Source organism: Nasonia vitripennis, chromosome 4, assembly GCF_009193385.2.
Source record: "Nasonia vitripennis strain AsymCx chromosome 4, Nvit_psr_1.1, whole genome shotgun sequence".
NCBI lineage: Eukaryota > Metazoa > Arthropoda > Insecta > Hymenoptera > Pteromalidae > Nasonia > Nasonia vitripennis.
In genome coordinates this window covers 27,708,770-27,733,383 of record NC_045760.1, presented here as the reverse complement: position 1 = coordinate 27,733,383, position 24,614 = coordinate 27,708,770, and the positions used below count along the sequence as shown (strand labels likewise).

Genomic DNA, 24,614 nt, shown 5'->3' with positions numbered 1-24,614 from the left:
CTTTGCTTAATATTAAAATTTAAAGTTCTGCTTTGTTTTTGTATTTGATATAATATTTAATTTTTTCTTAAAACACAAAAAGGAGAAGAATCATAGTGTAGGTTATAAAAAAATATTTATTTTTCAAAGATTGTCTCGAATACAAAATTTTTTGTATTCTATACATTTCAAATTGATCGGTTACATTGTGTCAATTATTTGTCGATGCACTAAGTAGATATTTGACGAGCATAAACTTCGATATCATTGTTATAAAGTCAAAGTTATGTCAACGAGATCAAAATTTTCAATATTAGAAATAAAAACCTTATTTCGGTTTCATGCATCGTTCGCGAGATTGTTTTTTAAAACCATGTCATGGCTGTATATGCGATATACATTTGAAAAAATCTCTCATTTCATTAATCTTAAAAAGTAGTTGATAAGAAAATAATCATCATAGTTAAAAGCGTTCTTCTCTCACAAGAAGTACAATGTAGTGGAAAGCTGCGGGTGAGCTGGTTGCTTTATTGTTTGTGAGACGAAGAAAGCTAACTTGTGGGCATATTGACACGGCGCTGGAACTCTAACCGTTCCACTGAAGTTGTAGTACATGTGGCATAGTTTGTAAGTAAGTCTTTGCATCTGATCTGCCTTGAGACCAGTACTATCCTGTAGTACATTGTAAGCCGTCGGCGCAACAGTTCCTTGACGCACAGCTTGTGAAACGATGAAGAAGTCGTACTTCAACGGATCGGTTATAACGTCGTCGATCACCGTGCCAGCCGGTGGGTTATTTTTGTTCAGGAAAAATCTCGTGTTCAGACGCTTCGTGACGATGATGAAAGCGAGCTTGATGTGCTCGGGACGGGCGTAGATCTTCGACAACGAGTCTCTGACCTGAGTTACCTCATAGTCGTAAACGAAGGGAAGCTGTCCCTCGCCAACGCCGTCTCTGTAAATGATGATCTTGCTCGGCAGTCTGTTTTTATTGACCTTGTAGAACTCCATGACGGCGTTGCCCAGAAGTTGCGCGAAGTGGTTGGACAGCTCCTCGCCTGCCGCGTGGACGCTGACTGCGCTGTAGTAACGGGCAAAGTTCTGATCCAGAGATGCCACCAGTGCTCCTGAAACGAAAAGAAAGAAGCGCGTTGTTATAACGGTCGTTGTTAATAATGTATAATGAAGTTACTCACCAAAATCGCCGTTCTTGTCGTGGCAGACGTCGAATCCGACCACCATCAGACCCGGTAGAATCTGTCCGATGTCCGTAGTCCAGGGGACACCGCCCATCTTGCAGTTCAACTGCACAGCAACTTTCGTGGCGACCGATCGGGTATTGGCCGGAGTCTTCTGAACCAACGTTCTGGACATGACCACCTGGCTTGGAATTGGCCTGTCTAAGCATAGCTTCTTCTTGATGGCTTGGTATCTCAACAGGTTGTTGTTAAAAACAACGCAGAAGATCAACTGAGGTACTGACTTGTCCGTTATGGCCGTAATGGTTTGAGCAACAGTCTCGGATTTATCGTTGTCGATCATGACGAGTCTTGGTCTGCTTATAGCAAACTTCATCTTGCTCGCGACGGTTATTATCAGTTCGATGAAAGCCTGTGCGACAAAAGCATTTTGCGTTGAACAAAATTCATTTTTTTCCTTTCTAATTCGAATTTTTAAATATCTAGCCTCCCTTACCTTAGCACTCTCGGAACTCTTATTGGGCACGATGGCTACCCAATCCTTCAAGGGTCTGCAAGACACGGGAACAGCGTCTTGAACGTCCACAGTCCAGTCGGCCTGTTTCAACAGCACCTTTTTACTTCCAAAGTAAATGGTCTCCATCGGCAAAACGCGACCGGGCAGCTCGACCAGATTCGACTCCAGATCGAAGTTCCACTCTTTGAAATCCTGAATGACCTCGGGCTTCGATCTCAAACGGTTATTGAAGGCCAGCAGACGTCTCATCCTGGCCTCCGGAGCGATTCTCGTGTGCTCCGCCAATGCCCTCATAAGTTGAAAGTTTCCTCGCATTTCATCCGTCAGTCCTGCCAAAATTAAAACTCGTTAGTTTACAATCACACAAATTAAAAAATACAAATTCTAGAAAACGGTAACTTACCGGTGCTACGGCACAGTTCGGGAATCAAATACACCAGCTCGTCATTGCCGGCTCTGCGATCGCGCGCCTTCGATCTCGAGACTAGAAGGGGCTGCTTCGGATCTCTTATCCTCACTTGATACTTCTGCTGGTAGTAGGTGGCGTACGATATGTCGGTGCCGTCGCGCAGTTTGAAAGTGCTGGAAGGGCTCTTGGTGTAATCGACGTCGTCGACTTTGTAGGTTCGATTGTTGTAATCGGTAAGGACGACGCTACCGATCACCGTGGACGAGAATTTATTCTGAAATGGGTGGAAACGGTTAAAAATGAATATCTTCGAATGCGAGGGAGAGAGTGATCGACTTAATTTCGGGCACATACCTGATATTCGCTCCTGTGTTTCTCGTGGGTGTCGCGCAAAATGTCGTAGACCGTCTGATTGCGCATGACTTTGTGCGAAATCTCCGCGCACATGAGCACGTCTCTCTCGTGCTGCCTGATCGACGTCACGTAGCCGGGCCATAGTTCTAATCTGTACTGGGTTATTTCCACCTGAACGTAAAAAAAAAAACAAAAAAACAAAAAACGACGTTAATAATCTCACATCTAGTTTGCACATTCACTAAGATCCATCGATTTTTGCCTTACCTTAGCAGCAGCGTCGAAATAGTTTCTACCGACCAATTGGAGATTCAAATTTTCCAGGCACTTCCTCACCATGATATTAAAGAACTGGAAGTAGTGGTAGTCTCCCTTGACTACGTCGCCCACTAACCGAATTTTAATACTCATCGGTTTTTTGTCCTCCTGCCTGATCGAATTCAGTTCCATAGGCTGCAGAGAAAAGAAAAACACGCATACTTAGCAAAGAATATGACCAACAGCGTAACGGGTATAGTCTGCTGGTGTAAGCGTCGATACTCACATTGGGCAACCTGTTGCTCGTGTATAAAACGGTTCCATCGAACAGATACGCTCCAAGAGCTGCCTTATGAGTACGGAGCAGCGATTTGCGCACTATGGTCCTTTCCTCGTCAGGCGCGATATCCACTCGGTACTGGTACAAACACCAATCGGTCTTGCTCTTAAGCTTGAAATAGTTAGCGTTCAGCACGACTTTTCGACCGGTAGTTCCTGAAACAGCGCAGAGAGATCGTTAGAGTTTCGTGAAAGCAATTTAACGTTGATCAAACGTGTACGAAACGATCGTATAAATACCTAGTTTGCTCGTTACGTGTAAAGGTTTGGTCTTCACTTCATTTGTCGGAGGGGCTCTGGACCTTCGTCCACCTACCGCAGCAGCCATGCTGTTATCAGCTGGTAAAAGGTTGATTATTTTATAATGTTTGTGAAAAATACAAAATCGCTCGAAACAATCTATTTGAAAACTCCGAAAATACACTTTGCGCGCAGAATCGCTTTATTATTCGACGGACTTTTCGCATCACTCGGCATCACAACATCGAAAAAAAAAATTCATCCGGTCAATAACACTCGCGAATTCAACCGGCGAACGGAGCACACGAGTGTACGTAGGGTGTATAAGACGATCGAGGTTGCGCGCACGTAAACAAAAGTCGTTATATCGACATTTTCGCGGACACTCGGACAAGGCGTGTAACACTATGATCACTTTTGAAAATTCTCGATCGCGGAGGCAATAATCATTTTACGAGTGTGTGGAAAGCGCGAAAAATCGGTAAAAGCGGAAAATTGTGTTTGTATACTTACGATCGAGAAGAACTTCACGACTCCTAAGGGCTGAAACGACTCAATGAACGGCGCGCAGCGCTGTGTTGAGAGAAAAACAGGCGAATAACAGCGAAGAGCTTGAGAGAGGGAGATGAGCTTCTCAAGCTGGCACGGCGTCGACTGACTCTGACGTTGACGCGACGTGAGCCTTTCGGGGCTGTGATCGACCCCCCCCCACTTCTTGCAGATTTCACCCTTCTCTCTCTCTCTCTCCCTTCACGCAACGATTGTCCTGCTGCCGTGCTCGGATATCAGCTCGCAACAAATGCTCTGCTTATACACTTCGCACCTGCGTGTGTGTGCGTTTGTTTCTGCTAGATTTCAAATAATCGAACGCCGCGTTCGATGTATAAATATCGTTACAGCGATGAGCTGTACTATTGCGCAATAGAAATTATACTTAGTCTCTTCCAGCGGACGATTCTTTTCAACGATCGACTGGCTATATTTATGTTTATTTGCGCGGTTTAAAGGACTGCATGCGATTTTTTTATGAGTATCAGCCTGCTTTGAAAACATGCACGGGTTTCATTTGAAAACACACGGTTCTGGTCTAACCGAGTAATCAAGATGAATCGGAAATTTCAAACACCATGTTGAAAATATATACCAGGATATCCATATGGATAATCTATATGGATTCATGTGGATTCCATATGGATTTATGTGGATTCCATGTGGATTCCATGTGGATATTCCATATGGATATCCACATGGATATCCGTCTAGTTTTTTAAAAAGTCAAGACAGTTAAAAATTTTTTATGCGCCTGTTATATATAGTTCATCTAACCATTAATGGAAGTACCATCCGGATGATAACACCTAAACTGGGGTTGTGAGCTCCCAAATATTCACTTTTTAATTATTTTATAGAAATTAAAATTTTTTGTAATGCTAAAAAAATTAAGATTTTGGAGCTCACAACTCCAGTTTAGGTGTTATCATCCGGATGGTACTTCCATTAATGGCTAGATGAACTATACATAACAGACGCTGCATTTTACTGCCTTTCGTTGCTCCGCAGCCGCTTTACACTGCATCGATGAATTATTTTAAATATCGACGTTATTTTACAAAACACACGATGGGGGGACGCTCGTGAAAGCTGAGCAGCTCGAAGAGAGTTTTTCCCCAAATTCCGAGGAAAAAAAGTGTACCTGGAACGCGCTGGAGTATAGCTTCGGAGTTAGCCGTATAAAGCACGTGTTTAGTAGAAGTTTATAAGCTCTCTCTCTCTCTCTCGAATCGCGAGGACTCTGCTTTCCATCAGAAGGATGTATGTTTGGCAGATGCTTCAAGGTCGAGTTTTCTGATCGTCGCGCGCGGATGCGATGTTTTCGTTCTTCGAATTGCACCTTTTCGGCGATCGATGAATGTCTGTGTGTCGGTGCGGGATTTTGATTTTATTCGTCTGGAGCGACGAAAATCGTCGTGTTAAAAATGAGATAGCGTAATTTAAATTATGTTTCGGATGTATTTATTTACTAGAAATTTCATTGGGGTCAAAAGCGTAAACTGCAACGATGAGCGTTATGCAATAAAATCAACATTCACATTTGCGCATCTTATTATAAGATATATATATATATATATATATATATATATATATATATATATATATATATATATATATATATATATATATATATATATATATCTAATTTCCTTACACACGATATACATCGTTTATTTTCAGAATATGATCAACGACGTACAGTTCAATGCATTATCGTTATACTTGTACTATACTCAAAAACACTCAAAATGAATCAAATTTTGAAAAATTTCGAAAGAGATTGGCTTACGACTCAAAATGCGCAACTTACCGATCAGTACTCTATATGGATGAAAACGGTTCTTTACAGGCACTTGTTAAAAAAAGTATAGTGTGCAACAAAGGGGGGAGGGTAATTTCTACCTCGGGTGAGATTTGAGCACTCGTTATAATATAATATATAATGATAATTCCATACAATCTGAACCACACCAGATATAATCAAAGCACCTCTTTACACAACAACGATCTATTGGATCGGTAATAACCTATAGGCTTACAAAGATTTTATTTTCATACTTCTTTGACATGCGTTTTATAAAAAATGCCAGTGGATACTCAACTGATACAGCGCAAATTCAACATGCTAAAATTACAGTTGGATCATATTATATCGACGGTCCCTGCGAAGAGTAGCAAGCATTTCGCCCCTTTCAAGAAGAAAAACCTTTTCCAGAATCACCCACGAAGCCCAACACGATTCGGCATTTCTCTACGAAAACTATCAGGATTGAAGAAATCTCCACGAAAATTATCACGCAAACACATATGGTATATTACTCCCCGCTGTGCGCGGCCGAAGGCGACATAATCCCTTCCAAAAAAAAAGGTTAGTCTGAGAAGGGTGAGTACTGACCTATGAGTGGCAAAAAATAATTTATACTGCTGTTGAAAATTTGGCATCGTTCAACAATGATCAGGTGATAAATAATACAAAATTTGCGAATCAAGAAACAAAATGTAAGTTTACAGAATTTGAACGCTACAAATCGGCCAATATCCAGCTTACCACTCTCCGCAAGTAAAAGCTTTATATTCTGTGGTACCGAAATAAAATCCGCGTTCAAGTGTTCAATATTGACCGATTTTTAAGATTCAAATTCGGTTTTAATAATCTTTTTTTCTTAATTGAAAATGTTATGCTAACTATTTCTCAATCATTGCTGTTTTCAAATTTTAAACAGCAATATTATTTATTTTTTACCTCTTGGGTACTTGTCTGAAACGCCCTCAGGTCAGGCCTAAGTCTTTTTTTTAATGGATTATCTCGGCTTCGGCCGAATCTTCGGCTTCGCGCGGTTGTAAAAGACCCTTTTTTCATCGTGGGTCGACGAGTCGTGCTACTTTTCGTGGATGGTTGCTGAATCGTGCTTATTTTCGGGGATTGTTATGTTCAATGCTTTCCTTCGTGGTAAGCGTCTAAACGATATAGTTGACGAATAGTATGAGATTTCATTTTCACGCGACAAAGAGCTTTACATTTCAAATCTCGCCACGAAGATTTCAACATATTTCATTTTATTTGCCACGACGACTATTGCGTTTCGGAGTCAACATGTTAAAACAGTGAATTAATGTTACATGTTAACAGTAAATTAATCAAAAGAGTTTTAAAAATATAGTCGAAGTATGTAAGAGAATTTGTGTAGACAATATCAGAGGCCACATAAATTTAAGCGTGAAGTACAATTTTACGCAAGATGAAGATAAGCTTCAGATATTGAAAAAAATTTTTGGATGGAAAGCCATAAAGCGCTACCAATTGTCTAAAGCTTACGAAGGAAAAATTCCTTTAAGCGAAAAAAAAGCAGAGACCTTCAGGCAATGATTGCAAGTGCAGTGAAGTATACCTTCTCAATTCCACGATTGTTATCACGGAATTATATAAAAATAAACAAATTAATATTATAAATTATGTTTTTTTATTTCATTGTATGCACTTTGATGTTCATAGATCTTTTCGGAATTTGAAATCTGTTGGTCTTTGTACCAAAATCTGAAATCTGTTAGTCTTCGTGGCAAAAACGTGAAATCCGTTAGTTTTCGTGACGAAAATGTGAAATCACATAGTCTTCGCGGCAACTATTGAAATTTAATGCTCTTCTCGTGGCAAAGACGTGAACTCTCATGGTTTTCGTGGCTAGAAATGAACTCTGGCAGCTTTCGCGGGGAATTTGGCATCTGATGTTTTTCGTATAGGGGCGACGATATAATGTTTCAATATTTCAATCAACTTAACGATCAACTCTTCAGATTCTAGCGCTAATCAAAAGCGTAATCAACTATCTTCCTCACAAACAGATAAGGCAAAATGCGGCCGACAGCCTCGTCGACCAGGTTTTCCTGTCTCAGCCTAGCTCGAAACTTCGCTTCGCCTCTTCGGCATACGTGGTAAATTCGCTGCTCAGATCGTACAGCTGAAACTTGGCCTCGAAGTCGGGACTCCGCATGAGCCCGGCAATCTGACGTTGGCTTTTCGCGAGCAGATCGAAGAAAGTGCAGCCCTCGGTGAACCTCGTGGATCTCATCCTGTCGATCTCTTCGAAGCAGTTGCGATAATAAATCCGCAACTTCGGATAGCGCTCGATGATCCCCTCGTCCTTCAGCTCGAGCGACGGCTTGAGAGCTTTTTTCAGGGCCAGCACTTCCCTCGTTAAAAAAAAAAAGGATTGGAGTGGGTTGTAACGGATTAGAACGTTTTCCTGGTTTCAATCCGTTTCAAACCATAACAGTAAATCAAAATGTAGTATTCAATCCGTTTCAATACGTTTTAATCCATATCAATCATATGAAACTTAGATGTTAAATCCGTTTCAATCCGTAACATACAAAAAATAAAAATAATAAACGTTACCAATCCGTATCAATCCGTTTAGGTTACCTAATCCATTCGAATCCATTTCAAGTTATAATCCGTTACGATCCGTTATATACGTCGTTATATATGATGGCATGTATAACGGATTGTAACGGATTGAATAAAATTGGATTTAATGTTATGGTTTGAAACGGATTGAATAAATTTTGATTTACTGTTATGGTTTCGTTTGAAACGGATTATTACAATAATTAAAAAGTTATAATCCGTTACAATATATATCCATTACATCCAATTCATATCGACGTATATATGGACTGTAACGGATTATAACTTTTTAAATATTGTTATAATCCGTTTCAAACCGTAACAGTAAATAACATTTATTCAATACGTTCCAATCCATATTAATGTATTTTTTACTGTAACAGTCATATGGTGTGCGTATATATATGTATGTATGTGTTCTAATTGTACTGTTATGGTTTGATACGGATGATTACAATACAATAATTAAAAAGTTATAATCCCTTACAAACCATATATATAAAAAACGAACGCGAGTTTTAATACGTTTCTGTCAGTTTGAATCCGTATAAAATAAAAACGTCCACAAACTGTAGTTTATTTTATAAATAGTTTATTGCGACTTAGAAAATGATTTTCTGTGATTTGAAAAACTTAGGAACCATAGATACGTATTTTCAATTTTACATAAATAATTTGCTATGCAAATGGATATTGTTTATAAAAATCTTCATGATCAATAGTATAAATGAATTGGAAAACAATAAGTATTTGGAACTCCAAAAATATAATCGATACAGTCTAAAAATAATAATCGATAAAACACATCCGCCATTTCAGTTAGTGCCTTTAATTTTCAAATCTGATTTAGTTCATTTTTTTTTAATTATGCAAGATTTTTAAATGTCAATTTGAAAATTAAAATTTCGTGGTACAATATATAAGACAAAAAAATAATATGGGAAATTTAAATGTTTATTTTGTCTTTTATATTGTAGCGCGAAATTTTAATTTTCAATTGACATTTAAAAAGCCCGCATAAATTTAAAATAAATCGATTGAAACGGATTTGAAACTTAAAGGCACTGATTAAAATGTATTTGAAACAAAGGTATCGGATCGGAATAAATTCAGATTGAAATGGATTCGGAGTAAATTGGAATTGGATTAAAACGTATTGAAACGTATTGAACAAACTGTTTGAAACGGATCTGAAACATTGAAAATTAAAAAAATGTACAAGATTGAAACGGATTCGAACCTTTTAAAATGATTGAAACGCATTTTTCATCACTTTCGGATTGAAACGGATCTCACTGGATTAAAAAAACGGATTGAAACGTATCTGTCCATTTTTTTCTGAGGTTCAATCCGTTCCAACCCTTTTATTTAACGAGGGTTTGATAATCAACTCGACGCCTGGACTCTCCATACGTCTAGAATAATACTCCATGGCACGGAGAGGTGTTTCGCCATAGTTGTCCTCGACAAGCACATCCGTTTACAATTGAAGCAGGCGTGGTGCAACGCGGTATAACCTTGATCACAAATTTCTTTATTAATGTTCGCGCTGCGCTGTAGCAGAGTCTCTATTATTGGCAAATTCACACATCCATTTCCTAGGCACGCTAAAAGGAGCGGAGTAAAATGATAATACGCATGCGCATTGGTATCTGCGCCGTGATCCAAAAAGAGTTTTACCTAGAAAAGAAACGTCACACTCCACAGTTTAATTTTACGTTTGGAACAATCCAAAAATAGCTATATGAAAGCAATAAATATTTATAATGAGCTTCCTAATCAACTGAAAGTATTAAATATAGAAGAATTCTCTCAAAAGAGAAAAATTATAGAATGGATTGAAAGAAACCGAATGCCACTGGTTAGAACAGGGAGCCTTGATCAGGACGTCCGCTGTGGAGGATTTTCCGAATATAGAGATTTTTCAGGTTTGCGTAATCGCGCTGGATGGTCGTGTGGTGGACCCCTTTTGTGCCCGTTCCGGGCGACCCACTGGGCCTAGAACGATCTGTTTTTTTACAAAGGATCGAATAAGAGTGGTTGGAATAGGGAGCCTCGATTAGTACGTCCGCTGTGGAGGATTTTCCAAATACCGAAATTTATCAGGTTCGCGTAATCGGGCTGCATGCGCAAGAGAACAGGGAGCCTTGACTAGGACGTCTGCTGTGGAGGATTTTCTGAATTTCGACATTTTGGCGGATCGCGAAATCGAGCTGGATGGACCCCTTTGTGCACGTTCCGTGAGATCCGCCGGGTCTAGAAAGTTGTGTTTTTTCGCAAGGAATCAAATGCCAGTGGTTAGATCAGGAAGCCTCGGTCGGGACGTCCGCTGTGGAAAATTTTGTGAATTTCGAGATTTGTCAGGTTCTCGTCTGTGTATAAATTGCATACTTTTTGAATAAAAGATCAATGAAAATCTTATGAAATATCTTTAACAATATACATGTTTACAACCATAAATCTATCCCAATGTGCTTATTGAAGATTAACTAATAATAATTGATTTTAATAATCCAAATAATAAATCTTATTATGTAATGTTCTTAATTTTAATAATTTACATAAAATTATCAGCTTAAAGAATTCGCTTCACCCTGCTTAAAATCACGGATTGAATTCGATTGAATTCGATTGAAGTTTAATCGACTTTAAACTTTTTTTAATACAACCAATCGACTCTCCATACATAGTTTTCATTTTTTTCCTCCAATGAACTCCTGGACATCGTCTACAAGAATACCGGGTTATTCGATCATCATCTTCGAGCAGAACTTAGACATACACGTTCATGGTAATAAATTATAATTTCAATTAACACTTATTTGAAAAAAGTCTCGTGTAATTAATAAGGACGATTCGAATTATCAGTCATTATGAAGTTGTGATAGCGTAGTCGGTAACTAAATTTGAGAGGAAGTGCCTTAGAATCTGACGAAAGAAGCAGCGATGTTTTCGTTCTTGATTGTGCCCATATTCTCGAATCGCACCTTTTCGCCTCAATAAATGATGTGTCGACAGAATTTTGGTTTTATTAACATGTAATATTAAAAATGAGAGCGTATTTTTAAATCATCGTCTGCACAAAGCCAGTATCAGGTGTATTTTTTTTACTAGAAATTTTATTAGGGTCAAAAGCGTAAACAATGATGAGCGTTATATGCAATAAAATCAACATTCTCATTTCTGATTCTTTTTATCATATATATCTTATTTCCTTATACGATACAGCGTTTATTTACAGAATAGGATCGACGACATACAGTTTAATCTTGTTATCGTTACTAATTGTAGTGCATCATTAAATTGTTTTTTCTTTCGGATATTAATAATAACGTTTTTTTTCTCACACTTCGACGCTTGCGACGATCGAATGCTCTGTGTGTGGAGTGTGTCAACCCTTTGTGCTCTCAAAGAAGCCAATTTTGCATTTAATCAGCCGATCGAGAGAACGAAGAATAACCGTCTGTATATATACTCAGAGCTGAATGGAGTATGAATAAACACCGTTGAAAACTACAAAAATTTTACAATAGGATTTAAGCTTGCGTTTGTAGTTTTAAGGAGAATTTTCACAAACATTCAGCAATAGTAATAATAATAATAATTTCATACAATCTGAACTACACCAGTTAGTTGATTTTTTGATATTCTGTTCGATTATCTATAGTTTTTAGTTGAAATAATCAAAGCGTCTCTTTACACAACAACGATCTTGTCACTCGGTATACAATTTTATCAATAAATCATTCGATCAGTAATGATCTACGCTTACAAAGATTTCGTTCTATGTTCTTACCCTTAGTACGTGTGTTTTATAAAAATGACAGTAAGCCGATGTCAATTCGACTGACGCAGCGTGAATTTGGCATGCTGCTATTACAGCTGCATCAGTGCGATAGTCGTCATCGACATTGACAAAATTTCGTGTAAACAATTCAAAACATCAACAAATCAACTATGTAAAGTCCTATTGGTCAACGGATTCCATCTAAATCTTTCATCATGATTGAAAAAAGGCGCTGCCTCGTCGCGAAGTCGTTCGCACGCTTATCATATACGTGTGTACATACGTATTTTTTGTTTCGTGATTTCCGCTTTCGCCTCTCCGCTTTTTTTATACCAGTAAGTGCGTGTATGACAGATAAATATATACACATATATGTAATACATATACTTATGTACTATTCGGGACAAATAAAAAGGGAAGGGGAGATGAGACAGGAGCGCGGGATGTCGGGAAACCTCTGGGTACTTACACTTAAAAAAGTAACATTGTTATATATATATATATATATATATATATATATATATATATATAATTATCGTTATCGTTAAATTATCTAAATTATCTTGCGCGTCCATGAAGGAAAAAATTCGTGGACTCTGCTCGCTCTCGTTCTCTCGATTTTTTTCTCGTGTTTCTCTGTCATTTTCTTATTCAATTGTCACCCCCGTTACATTTGGGCTACGACTCCGTCTTATAAAATATGATTTTATTACAGTTACAATTATTAATAATTATTATTACTAACCAGTATTTTTGTTATTATTAGTACTCGACTTAAAATGTAGACGGTTCTTTCTCTTTATAATGTGATGAATTTTGACTAAGTTTATAATATATCGCTCAATTTGTTCTTCCTTCTTCGCTCGAATTTCGATTAAACTATTGTCACAAGCTATCGTTGGCTACATGCTTAAAATCGGATTTGGTTTTCTGTAATATTTCGAGCAACGTTTCACTCGACGAAAGTAAGAGTGAGCCTGGAGAAGCGAAGGCTTTGCAAGTCAAAGAGCGATACACGTGTGTAAAAGGGACAGAGAGAAAGAGAAATGCGCAAGGAAACCATGCTATTAGCGAGCAATAAGGATTCGTGGTCGTGAACAAGAGACAAATGCCATGCTATGATTGATGTCTTTATAATAATAAATTAATGTATACAAGAACAAACGTAGAATAATTTACGACGCGTCGCATATACGGCTTATTATAGATCGCTTTTACCTCAATTCTGTTTGTCTTCTAATATTTTCTTAACCGTTTAACAATGATTTTGTTCAATTGTACTCGGAAAACATTACTACCCGATTCACAAAGGTGCGATGAGAGCGGTTTCCAAAAGAGAAGAGTACCACGCGACATCGTGCGCTGACTCGACAAGGACAATGGCACCGAAGTAACGAAAATTGATTATTGCAGTCGAATCGGTTCATCGATGATTCACCGCACCTATACAATTATCATTTCATTAATTTTATTTTTCTAAGTATTTTAAATGCTTTTTCCACTTGTCATGGTTAAAAGTATAAAAATGCGAGCCGTCGAAACGCATCAATCTACGTTCGAGAGGACTCGATGAGTCGAAGAAAAGAGAACACAAGCTGGCTCCTCTTCCTCCCTACTGACTTCTTGATCGAGAATAAAAATTTAACAGTACCGATCAATGCAGGATCCGAGAGAGCCTTTGTGGCTTCAGGAGGGAAGCCGAGAAGCCGGTCGACAAACAATGATTCAGCCTCAAATGATTATTGGCATTACGCAATATAGTCGATTTTCGTAAAAAAAAGTATCAAACAATGGGAAAACGATATACAGATGCAGACAAAAAAAGAGAAACTATCGAGAGGCAATCGATGGTCTTCTTATATCATGTCGATGGATATGGGATGAGAGAAGTGGACGATAATAGAGTCTAAATACATATTTGCGTGCGTTTAAGTTCGATTAAGGCGGGTTTTGTGAAAAAATTTCGTACCAAATTTCTTTGTTTTATATCATATACGTACAGTTAAATAGGTGTAAATGGCAGTTTCGGCGTGGTATACGTTCTTTAAATTATTTTTTTTTTCTTTGATCTTATTCAAACCTCTTGCTAAAGAGAGACGCGGTAAAACGCGTAAAACATTTTTTTTTTTTCGATAATGCCCTACAAACTCTATGGACAATGGCATACGTTCATATCGGGCAATAAGAAAGCATGAAACGGCGCCGTGTGTTCGCGATTAAAAGCAATGATCAAATACGGAGCAGAAAAAAGGCGGATTCCTCGTGGATTCAATTACTTTGGTCAGGTCGATCGTGCAGTTAACAAGTTGGATAACTTGTTCGCAACGCGCGGGACGAGTAATTAGATCCTCGCGAATGGCTCTTTGTGCATTGGACATGCCGTAAAGGGGAGACTCGAATGTTTACGTATAGATACGAAAAATCAACACTCCCGCAAAGTCAATAAATAATTGATAGGAGGCTTCGCGATCCGGCTGCAGAGACATCGCGCTAGGACGGATCTAGAAGAATGGAAAATTAGAGTAGGACAAGGCGTATAGAAGGGAATCAAGGGAAGGGGAGAGGAGAATATAAGAGAGCCATGATCCATCTCTCTCTCTCGTTTCTAAAAATTGCTGGCTCGTTTATATAATGTATGCGTCGTGTGCGCGCAATCTTCGCCAATCAGCACTCGAATTACATACGTATGTGATATAATATATTTATATGTATATATGTATATGGCAAAATCGTGTTTCTCAGTCAGTCGAGATTGGCGTGTGCGCGCGCGGCAACGTTTTGCACGAGTCGTTATTTTTATATATATATATTTTTTTTTTCATTCAATTCTTGCGTTCGCGTTCGCTCGATCCAGCGCGTATGCGCGCGATTTACGAACAACAAATTTTCCTCGGTTCGCACACACCCAGGCAGACGGACAGTCGGATAGACAGACAGACAGACAGACAGACAGACGAATAGACTCGCACGAACAGACAGAGCGAGGCGAAAAAGCCGAGCGTTTGCCTGAAAAAGTCAGAGAGGTGTCTGCGAGTCGTATTTCGAAAGATGCTCGGCTCGCGAGTCGAAAAGCTGTGCTTGCGGCGGCAGAGAAGGGAAGCAGCGAGCCGCGGGATAGGTAAAGCTCCTCGTGTGCTGCTGATCTGTTTACACGATGGCTCGTTTTTTCTTATTGTATTCTGAGAGCGAGCGAGCGAGAAGGAGAGTGAGAAAAGAGCAGAGCTGCATGATAGCGTGTTGATGGGGCAAATAATATGCGTGTGGTTCTATACAGAAGGGCTACGTGTGAGCGCCGCGCTTGAAAAAGTTAGTGTATCCGTGATGCGGGTCTCGCTGCCGCTGCTACTGCCTACGCGCAAGAGGGTGTTTGTGTGTGTGTGTACATGTCAGATAGAAAGATTAGTATGTGTGTGTGTGTGTGTGTATAGAGAGCGAGGCCCTCGACGGTCCGAGTCCTGCTCGAAGTCGACGGCGAAGGCCCGAGGCGCTCTCTCTCTCCGTCCTTCCGGAAATAAGCGCGAGAGTCGTGGTACAGTCGTCGAGGAAGTCGAAGTTTCGCCGACGCCGCACGATCTCTCCCGCGGAAGGAGGAGTTACAGCGCGCCACTGTACAGTATAGGGCCGTCGAGGGACTGGCAGCTGATGCCTGACTGGTGTGTCTCGTTGCTGCCGATGCTGCTGCTCATCTACGAGGTGCGAGCTGGAAAGGCTTTGACTGTTCAAGCGTAGAACTCGCGGTTGTGCTGAGGTGCTCCTGGCTTGGGATAGGCGTTTGCTGCTGGCGATCTTCGAGGCTCATCAAGGGCGTACGAGCCTTCGTCCTTCTTGCGCATCCTGTACACGATGAACATCACCACGAGGATCGCGCAGAGTAGTCCGACGACAGCTCCTCCGATCACGGCTGAAATTTGTTTAAACGTTATTGAGTTAAATTTTTTTGGAAATACCATCTACATTGATGATACGGCACGTACCTAATAGCACATTAGGCTGAGTGAATAAGGAACTCGCTTTCTCCTCGTTGTGCTCACTCATGACGTAGGTGGTCGATCCGTCGGATCCCGAATGTCCCAAGTCGTTGCGTGGAGGTTCGACTGCCTCGACTCCGCTGTCTGGTCGGTTCACTGCGTCAATGGTCGTCTAAAAACGATGATCGTTAGTTAGAATTATGCTAAATTATACGTCGTATAAAAATAACGTTTTTTTTCCAATTCAAAAAAAATACACACCTGCTTCTTGTATATCGTTTCCTCGACGACTTTAGGTTCGACGGGTTTGTTGGCGACTGGCTCGATGGTGTTGTGACCGCCGAATTCTGAAGAAAAAAACATCCACGAGTTGTGATACACGAAGAAAGACTTATCACACAATGAAAAGCAGCATAACACATACCATCGTCACCGTCCTCGTCGTCGGGGCCAAGTCCACTACCGGAAGCCTCGAGGTCGCCGCGGACTTCTCCGCCTCCGCGACCCGAGCCCTCTAGGTCCTGGTCGTCCAGGTAGATATCATCGCCGTAGGAGTTGTAGCCTGCGCCTCCCGTCGACTTGTCCTTCGAGCTCTGCTCCTTGTTTGTGTTCTGAAAAAGTCGAAGCTTCGATCAGTATACATCACAGCTGCAGCTTTTTCAGGCGAGTTTACCTGAGCGCGCGGGCGGGGCGCTCGAAAAATAGACGAAAATTCAGACGTGTTCTACTGCGCAGTTGCACGTGTGCGCGCTGTATATACAGCTACGCGGAAGGTCCTTTATTTTTTCTCTAGTACCAGCCGAAGTACGTTCCGATCGAAGTTTTATTCCCGACTGCGCGGTTCTCTCTGGACTTGGCAAACTGTGCGATAGCTTTACGTGTGTGTGTGTGTGTGTGTGTGTGTGTGTGTGTGCGCAGTTATACGCGGGGAGAGAAAAGCTCCCGTTCAAAAGTCATGCGCAGAGTCGCCGGTCTCTCTCCTGTTTTCTGGGTCATACACGCGTCAGTCATTGCGCCGAAAGTTATGCCTACATGCAAGCTCGAGAAAGAGAGACTCATCCACGTGTCTCTCTTGAATGGAGGCGTCGGCTCTCATTGTCGTTGAAGATCGAATTATCGCGGGACGCTTCTATTGAAAGCGAGAACGGCCCTCTTTTGTCCGTATAATGGTACGAACTTTCGCTTTTTTTCCCCGATTTGTTTTCTCCCGCCCAACGTCTCGCAAGCTCTATAGAGTCCTCTCCGAATTATTCAGAGCTTGCGTATGATCGATACTCGTTGTGTCTTATACTCCGCAGAACAGAGAGATAGAGAGAAAGAGAAAATCACGACGTATGCCACATAACATCTAAGGTATAGACGCATGCCAGCTGACGATGGGACACAAACACACGCACACACGCACACATCATGCGCAGCTGAGAGTAACATACACACGGAGGGTGTTTTCGGTGCATATAGAGGATATCGTTCGGGTGTGTGTGTGTTTGCATTGAGTGTACAGGGCCAGATTTTGGAGAGAAGCAACGTTACCTCGGAAGAGTACACCTCTCGCTCGTCAAATCTCTCAATAAAAGAGCTCTGGCACAGAAAGCTTGATCGCAGAGAGAAAAGCTCCTGTCCCTTGGGTTCTCCCTCCTTCGAGTAAGGATCCGAAATCCCAGTAGCAGCGGCGGCGCTACTGCCGCTCCGCCGATCGCGGATATCGACGTTTTCTCTCTCTCTCTCTCTCTCTCTCTCTCTCTCTCTCTCTCTCTCTCTCTCTCTCTCTCTCTCTCTCTCTCTACATTTTTGCGCCCGCGCACTGCCCGGCTACCAATTAACAGCCGACTATAGAGGGTCACCTGGCAGGACCCTCGACCTTGGATCTCGAGAGCCTAAGGGAATATAAGGCTACTACCGATGGATATGAATGCCGAGGCGGATAAGAAACTGTGTTATAGTGCGGCAAGACGACGACAGGCGGCGCAGAAGGACGAGTGCAGGTACACTCCCTACAGCTGCGAGAGGGTATAACAGCGCCTCCTGTAGGACGCTTTTCTTCTAATTCCGAGAAGACGCGAGCGCGTGTGTTGCTGGAATCGACAGGCGCTGGGATATCGAATTTCCCTTTGACGACGCGGTGGAATGATGAAGAGGGACTTTTGCATTGACGAGCCGATCGATAAGGGGGCGTATGATGAAAGCCCGGACTATTGGACGGCTCTCTTTTTTTTCGCGCATTCGAATATCATACCCCGCGGCCTATATTTTAGCTGCTCTCTATGCGCGAGACACAGCCGCAACACACGGCTCTTGCTGCATCAAAGAGGGAATCGATGCGGCATCGGCGTGCGCTCGCGCGACCTAATTTTTATCTTCTCTGGCTGTGCACACTATTATTATTATTATTATTATTATATTGCAGAGGGAAGAAGTAGCCTCGCGTATAGTCCGATAATTATCGAGACGCTGCAGTAGCGCACAAAGGACTATATTCTCGAGGAGAAAATTTTGGAATATTCGCTTCAATTAAGGCCGAGTGATATCGATAATGGCCTGTGCGCGGTCCTCGCCGACGTTTGATCTAGCCGCGAGTCCGCGAATGATAAGCCCCCTCGCGCGATAACGGAAGCTCTCTACCTTATCGAGCCAGTCGCGCGCGCGTCCTGCGAATCCAATGGTAAGAAGACCCCAGCGACGATCTTCTGGAAAAGTATGCAAGAGAATAGTTGTATTTTCGAGCGATTGGTTTCCGTTTGAATGAGGAAAGAGCCGCGATTATACGAATATACTTATATCGTTGGTCGGTATACCGTAAGGACATCAAAGGAGCGGGACGATAAGGAAGAAGGCGTCTATAGAGAGCTGATAGCGCTGAAAGAAGAAAAGAAGTGGACTCTCTCTGTCAGGGCGCGAGAGATCCGAGCCAGCCGTGAATCAATACAAGGGCCGGCAACCCCCAGGACGCCGCCCCCGGCGCGAGAGCTTGCGCGCGCGCGGCATTGGCATCCAAGCACCCTCTCTTCTCTCTCTATACTACTCATCGCACACGCGTGTATATATTCCATGCAGCCCTGTACACACGTATACGGATGCGCCTACTGCAAGCCCCTGGTATAGTTACACTCCAGACACACTGCGGCGCGGAGCTATAGTGCATTATTTTATCGAAAAAGGCGTATTCACGCGCTGAGCTTGCAAGCTCTCTAAGAATTACCAAGAATTCGATCTTCTTGTCCCTTCGAAGCTACAGATCAGCGAGTTTCGCGATGCATCGATTACACAAGGGGGCTCGCGAAGAACGAGGGTGCGGGGATGTATCGGCGGGTAAGAGGAGACGACGAAACGCGAAACGAAGCCCTCTCCGCTCGAAAGGGCGAAGTTGAGAAAAAAGACATTTTTTAGCAACTCGAAATAGAACAGTAATTCACGTTCCGCGACGTTGTAAAAGCCCGCATAGAGCTAATGCAATCAGAGCATCCAAGGGGGAGAGTTAGCCGGGCGGCGAGAAGAGCAGCATCGGCTTTAAAAAAAAATGGAGGCGTTGTATATGTAGTAGGAGGGGAGCGACCGATAATCCAGCCGGTGTATACGGCGTGATGTATGCGTGTGTACTCGTGACTTTTTTCCCTCCCCCGTCGGCAGCGGATTACAAGCCAGAAATAGAGACGGGGGATACACGCTTGCGCCGGCGAGAGATCCGAATACACTTGTCTCGAGGTTAGAATTTTCGGTATTTAACGTCCGAGCATTGTCGGCGCGTGCAATATACTTGGAAAAAGAGAGAGAGAGCCCTAGACCCCCGCAGCGAGTCCGAATATCCCAAAGCGCGACAGCTGCGCGGCCCTAACTCTCCGTATTGGATATAAGTATACATCAGAGCCGTGAAGAAATGGCCGACAGGCTTTTTCGAGTCTCTCTGCTCTCCCCTACTTCGAGTCAACGCCCATCAGAGAGACGACGGGAGAGAAAAACAGAGGAAGTGCGCCAAGTCTACCGCCGCTGCAACCGTGTGTGTGTGTATGTGTGTTATATACGGGAGAGGAAACCGAGAGACGATCATCAGAGGCGGAAGGAAGGGACAACGACGAAAGGAAAATATAAAAGCCACGTGTGTTTGCTTTCTTTGCGCTGGACACGCTTATAATATCGATTTTTAAGAAATTTAGGTTCAAGTATACTGTTCGAGACGCGAAAATGGTTTCGGAGATTTGAATCTCCCGCGCGCGCGAAAACTTTGCAATCCGATTCAGCCGCTCATCTCATCCCCGTAATAAGGAAATGGCTCGAGTTTTTTCTTCGAGGAGGCTTTAAGCCAATAGCTTTTTACAGAAAGCTATTACCTTCTTTTTTTTAAAAGCAAACTTAAAATCTTAAAAATCGCGCGATTGATAAAAAGCCTCGCACAGACACAACGGCTATGAAACCGCGTAAACTGAGGAGAAGAAGCTCGGCGAGGCTAAAACATTGTCGGACATGGCGCCGGGCCAGGGAAAAATCTCTCTCGAGCTCCAAAAGTCACGAGCGCCTCGTAAAGAGGGTATGCGCCACTTGATCCGTTATCCTTCTTGAATAATAAACAAGCGGCGTCGAGGAATTTTCAAAGCTGATATCTCTCCGCTCTCTCTCTCTCTCTCTCTCTCTCTCTCTCTCTCTCTCTCTCTCTCTCTCTCTCTCTCAATTAACGCCATTGTTTCCTTCGGAGCTACTACTACTTGAGAGAGAAAGCTGTCGACTGCAAGGACACTTATGCTTCCCTAGTATACACTATATTGTTGTTATTATCTTTTTGCGTCGGAATTTTATCCTCTGGAATTGCAGGGCTATATTCCTTCTTTTTACGGCCTCGATTTCGCGCATAACACTTTACGACTCGACAATTTTGCATCGTGTACGGAGGAAAATAAAAGTTTGATACGACCATCGGGAGAATAGGCGCCGATACGAGATCGATCTCGTGCGCCGATTAAATGATTAAAAAGGAGAAGTAGCTCAGGCCGGAAACTTTTTTCATTTCCAACACATCGTCCAAGCCGACTATACTTCCCTCTCCTAATCTACACCGGCTGCACTATCACAGCGAACTTTACCGCTGTAATTGCTGTACACGCGAGGCATTTCTTTTTCGACGACAGACTCACGCGGTCTAATCGTCCGATCTATAGTCTCGTTAGATCAAAGCGATGCGCGGTACTCCCCCCCCCTCCCTCCTTTCTTCATTACCCACCGAGCAGCCCTTTGACGCTCGCTTCGATAAAAGAGAGCTTTGATCTGCTTCGAGTGGCTTCTTTCATTCGTATTCCTCGTCCGTATAAACACCTCTGCAGCTTTTTCTTCAAGAAAAGAAGCTCCGAGTCATCCGGAGAATTTCGAGGAATATAATGGGCTATACTCGCGAAGAAGAAGAAGAGACATGATGAGGTATTCGGGTCAACTCTGATGCAGCCGTAGCCGTGTGATCTCGATTTCGAAGCTAAGTCGCGATAACGAGACGCTGAGCTCGTTTTATGCGCCGAACTCAATTACCACAGCGCGCGGGAGCGTTTACCTTAAGTTACGCGAGAGCTTTATTCGCCGCGAGTTTCGAAAGGCTAATATTTGTAAGAGTCGGCTTGATTCTCATCGCGCGAAAATATATGCGGATCGGTATATATTACAGAAAAAGCCTGAAAATCACGGTATATGATATACGTTTATAGGCTCTCCCCTATACGCTTCGCCTCTTTGTCTCCTTTTCGCCCTTTTTTGACTATAATACTATAGCTGCTGCGTATATAGCATTAGCCCCTCGTGCATCTGTGCAGCGTTTTCTCGCTTTGTTCGACTCACGCGCGCTTTGCTTCGTGAGTATAGAGTCGCTGTTCTACGATTTCGTGTCGTATGCGTCTTTATCAGTCCGTCGCGCGGAATTCTATTGTCTCCATTATACTCGCTCTCTCGGAACTTCCTGCGCGTCCGTACTGCTTTTCGTTCAGTTGTGTTGACATTTGTGTTTTTAGAACGCGTCCATTATTATTGTATTTAGCATGTGTGTCTCGAGGCGGTTTGATTCCCGAACGATTACGGGAATACCGAGAAAAGCGGTTTTGGCCGAGAGCCAAAAGACGAAAGTAATAAAGTATGCAATAAGCCGTGGATATGATGTTTACTCTCGTGTATAACGTTGTACAAATAATTCGGAATTTTTTTATGAAGTTAGATTTAGAACTATTTAATATCGCCGTCGAACGTTTTCTTTATTTATGCATCGAGTATATGTAATACACGTGCACTCGCGGAAAACGGAGCTATATTACGATGCGAATATTTAAAATACCAAAGGAGGCGAATAATGTCGTACACGAAATACGAAAAATTTTTATATACATCGGGAGACAAGATTTAAAAATAAATACGGATCACACGCAAAGCTTGAAGTTTTCAATAAACGCAATAAATTCAACGTAGACACCGCCGGCAATTTTTCCCCCCTTTTTCATGGCGCGAATAATCGAATCACGTACACGACACCAGACAGACAGAAAGAGAGAGAGAGAGAGAGAGAGTAGCAGCAGCACTGGCGGCGGAAAAGTGACCCGGATTCGCTGCGCTGCGAAGCGCCAGAGAGTAATGTAACGACGATACCCGCATGACGTTGCTGCAGCTATTTTGCAAATGCATATAGAAATTCGCTCTACTGGTGTTATGTACACTCTCAGTGTGTTCTATCTGATGTAATCCTTGATTTTTTCACTTTTTACAATTTTTTGTTTAAATTACACTGAGAAAATGATGTAATAATTAATATAATGCCTAGTAATGGCGGAATATACTTGCATTCTGAAGACTGTGTTAGTAGCAATTTTCATTACGAACATAATAAAATTCTTAAAAATTTGCGACAAAAATTACTAAAGTACATAGTATAGATTTGGCTTCAGTAAAATTTAATATGGAACATAATAAAAATCGTTGTCTCTAACTTATAATACCTTTTCTTCGATCATTGTCCTCAGTTAACAATAATAGAAAACGTATTAAAACTACAAGTCAATCGCAAAAAATAATGCAAAGCACCGCTAATGCATCTCGAAAAATATTCCTCTTCACAACTCCTTAGAGATCGATATCACGTCCCAGACTTGACACCTTCGACACATCCTTTCCGAGGCAACGTCGTCGCTGAATCCTGTCATCCCTTCGACACCGTTCGAATTTCAATGACCCCCCGCGAGACATCGCATTACTCATGCAAAAACTCGCGACTCGAAAATACATCATTCTTTCACTTTTCCAGCGCAGAAAACCACAAGGATCGACGCGTTATTAGTGGATCATCGACGAGGTCAGATGAAAAATGCTGCGGCGAAGGAGCTGATGGTACTTAAAAATAAAGGAAGCTGCATCGAGGAATGTATAGCTGCCTGGTACACGTATATAGCTGGAGAATTGTCCCGGAACATTTGAAATTCCCGGGCGACGGCGGGGTATGCCGCGAAAATGCTCGGCGCCGCCGAGAGGAGGCAATATAATCGAAACGATCGCCACATGCTGTAGCTCCGATCGGTATTTCAATATCCGGTATATATCCTCCTTTCTTATACCCCTTGCTCTGTAGAGGTGTGTATATATATATAGAATCTCTTAGTCTCTAATGAAAGACTGCAAGCGCGATTGCTATCCGAGGCAGCTCTTTATATCGCGTTTTATCCTCTTATCGCGCCTCCTTCGTTTTTAAGCTTTCCGTCTATTATGTATAGCCCCGAGCTTGGGCTTGATCCCTTTCTTGCTTTGCGAAACTGCGAGAGCCATGATACTCGCTCTCGTTTCGACCTATACTACTGGCCTTTCATTGGAATCCCGATATGCTACGCCCACGCGGCTCTACTCTGCTGATGAGTCGACTTTTGTCTCTCGTATGTGTAATGTGATTATTTTGTTATATACACTCGGTGTCGGGAGAGATGGATATCCATGTGTCTGAGAACTGGGGTGTAAAGAAATTTGTTCCAATATTATTCCGGAACTTTTTCAGATATTTAAATTGCTGGTATTATCGAGTAAAGTATCTGTACATCTTATCAACTTCCTTGAAGGATTTTTTTGAACATTTTCCTGTATCTTTAATGAAAGTATTTTAACGAAGATTCATGTAATAAAGTATTTTTTTTTTGTTTTTATAATACAAGCCAAAGCCCACAATGAATTATAAAAAATTTAATTAAAAACGGATGCTAACAATGAGCACTAAAAAATTTAATTTATATTCTTCTTTTCTCCCAAAAAAAAAGAAAATGTATTACCTCTATGGAGTTAATTCGAATGATCTAATTTTTGGAATAGCTTCGTTCAAAGTATAACAGCTCTTTATTTTTACCCCTGGCATATAACTCGATAACACGCAGCAATCAAGAAATTAGTACATTACTAACTCCATAACGTATAACGCAGAGCCATCAGCACTTCGATAAAATTTTTGGCACTCGATCAGAAGAGCCTCGCCTCGTTTATTCCAGGCGTAATGTCCAAGCCTGCGCGCGTTCATAAAAATTAAAACCAGCCCCTATTTTCGTCGCCTACATTATTACACGCATATGACGCGCGCGCAAAACACACACACAAGCCGATGCAGTGTAAAAGACGCGT

General features: G+C 41.9%; 2 protein-coding genes across 3 annotated transcripts in view; both read right to left on the bottom strand.

The window, feature by feature from the left end:
* Positions 1-98: 98 nt before the first annotated feature.
* On the bottom strand, positions 99-3,968 carry LOC100122122 (piwi-like protein Siwi). Its single transcript, XM_001605669.5, has 9 exons — positions 3,809-3,968; positions 3,296-3,394; positions 3,003-3,211; positions 2,726-2,911; positions 2,459-2,629; positions 2,099-2,378; positions 1,675-2,024; positions 1,176-1,590; positions 99-1,106 (listed from the first exon to the last, which is right to left on the bottom strand). The coding sequence occupies exons 2-9, from the start codon at positions 3,381-3,383 to the stop codon at positions 460-462; spliced, it is 2,346 nt and encodes a 781-aa protein (XP_001605719.1). The 5' UTR covers positions 3,384-3,394; positions 3,809-3,968; the 3' UTR covers positions 99-459.
* A 7,458-nt stretch (positions 3,969-11,426) lies between these two features.
* LOC100122149 (syndecan) overlaps positions 11,427-24,614 on the bottom strand; it is a 37,783-nt gene continuing 24,595 nt past the window's right edge. Inside the window, exons 1-5 of one of the 2 annotated variants that reach the window (XM_032598924.1) lie at positions 16,681-16,858; positions 16,432-16,618; positions 16,269-16,354; positions 16,014-16,179; positions 11,427-15,940 (exon numbers count right to left, since the gene is read on the bottom strand). In XM_032598924.1, the coding sequence (XP_032454815.1) occupies positions 15,759-15,940; positions 16,014-16,074 (243 nt within the window). In that variant the 5' untranslated portion in view covers positions 16,075-16,179; positions 16,269-16,354; positions 16,432-16,618; positions 16,681-16,858 and the 3' untranslated portion in view covers positions 11,427-15,758. Of the gene's footprint in view, positions 15,941-16,013; positions 16,180-16,268; positions 16,355-16,431; positions 16,619-16,680; positions 16,859-24,614 lie in introns of those variants that run through there. The other variant, XM_001605701.5, reaches the window with a different exon arrangement.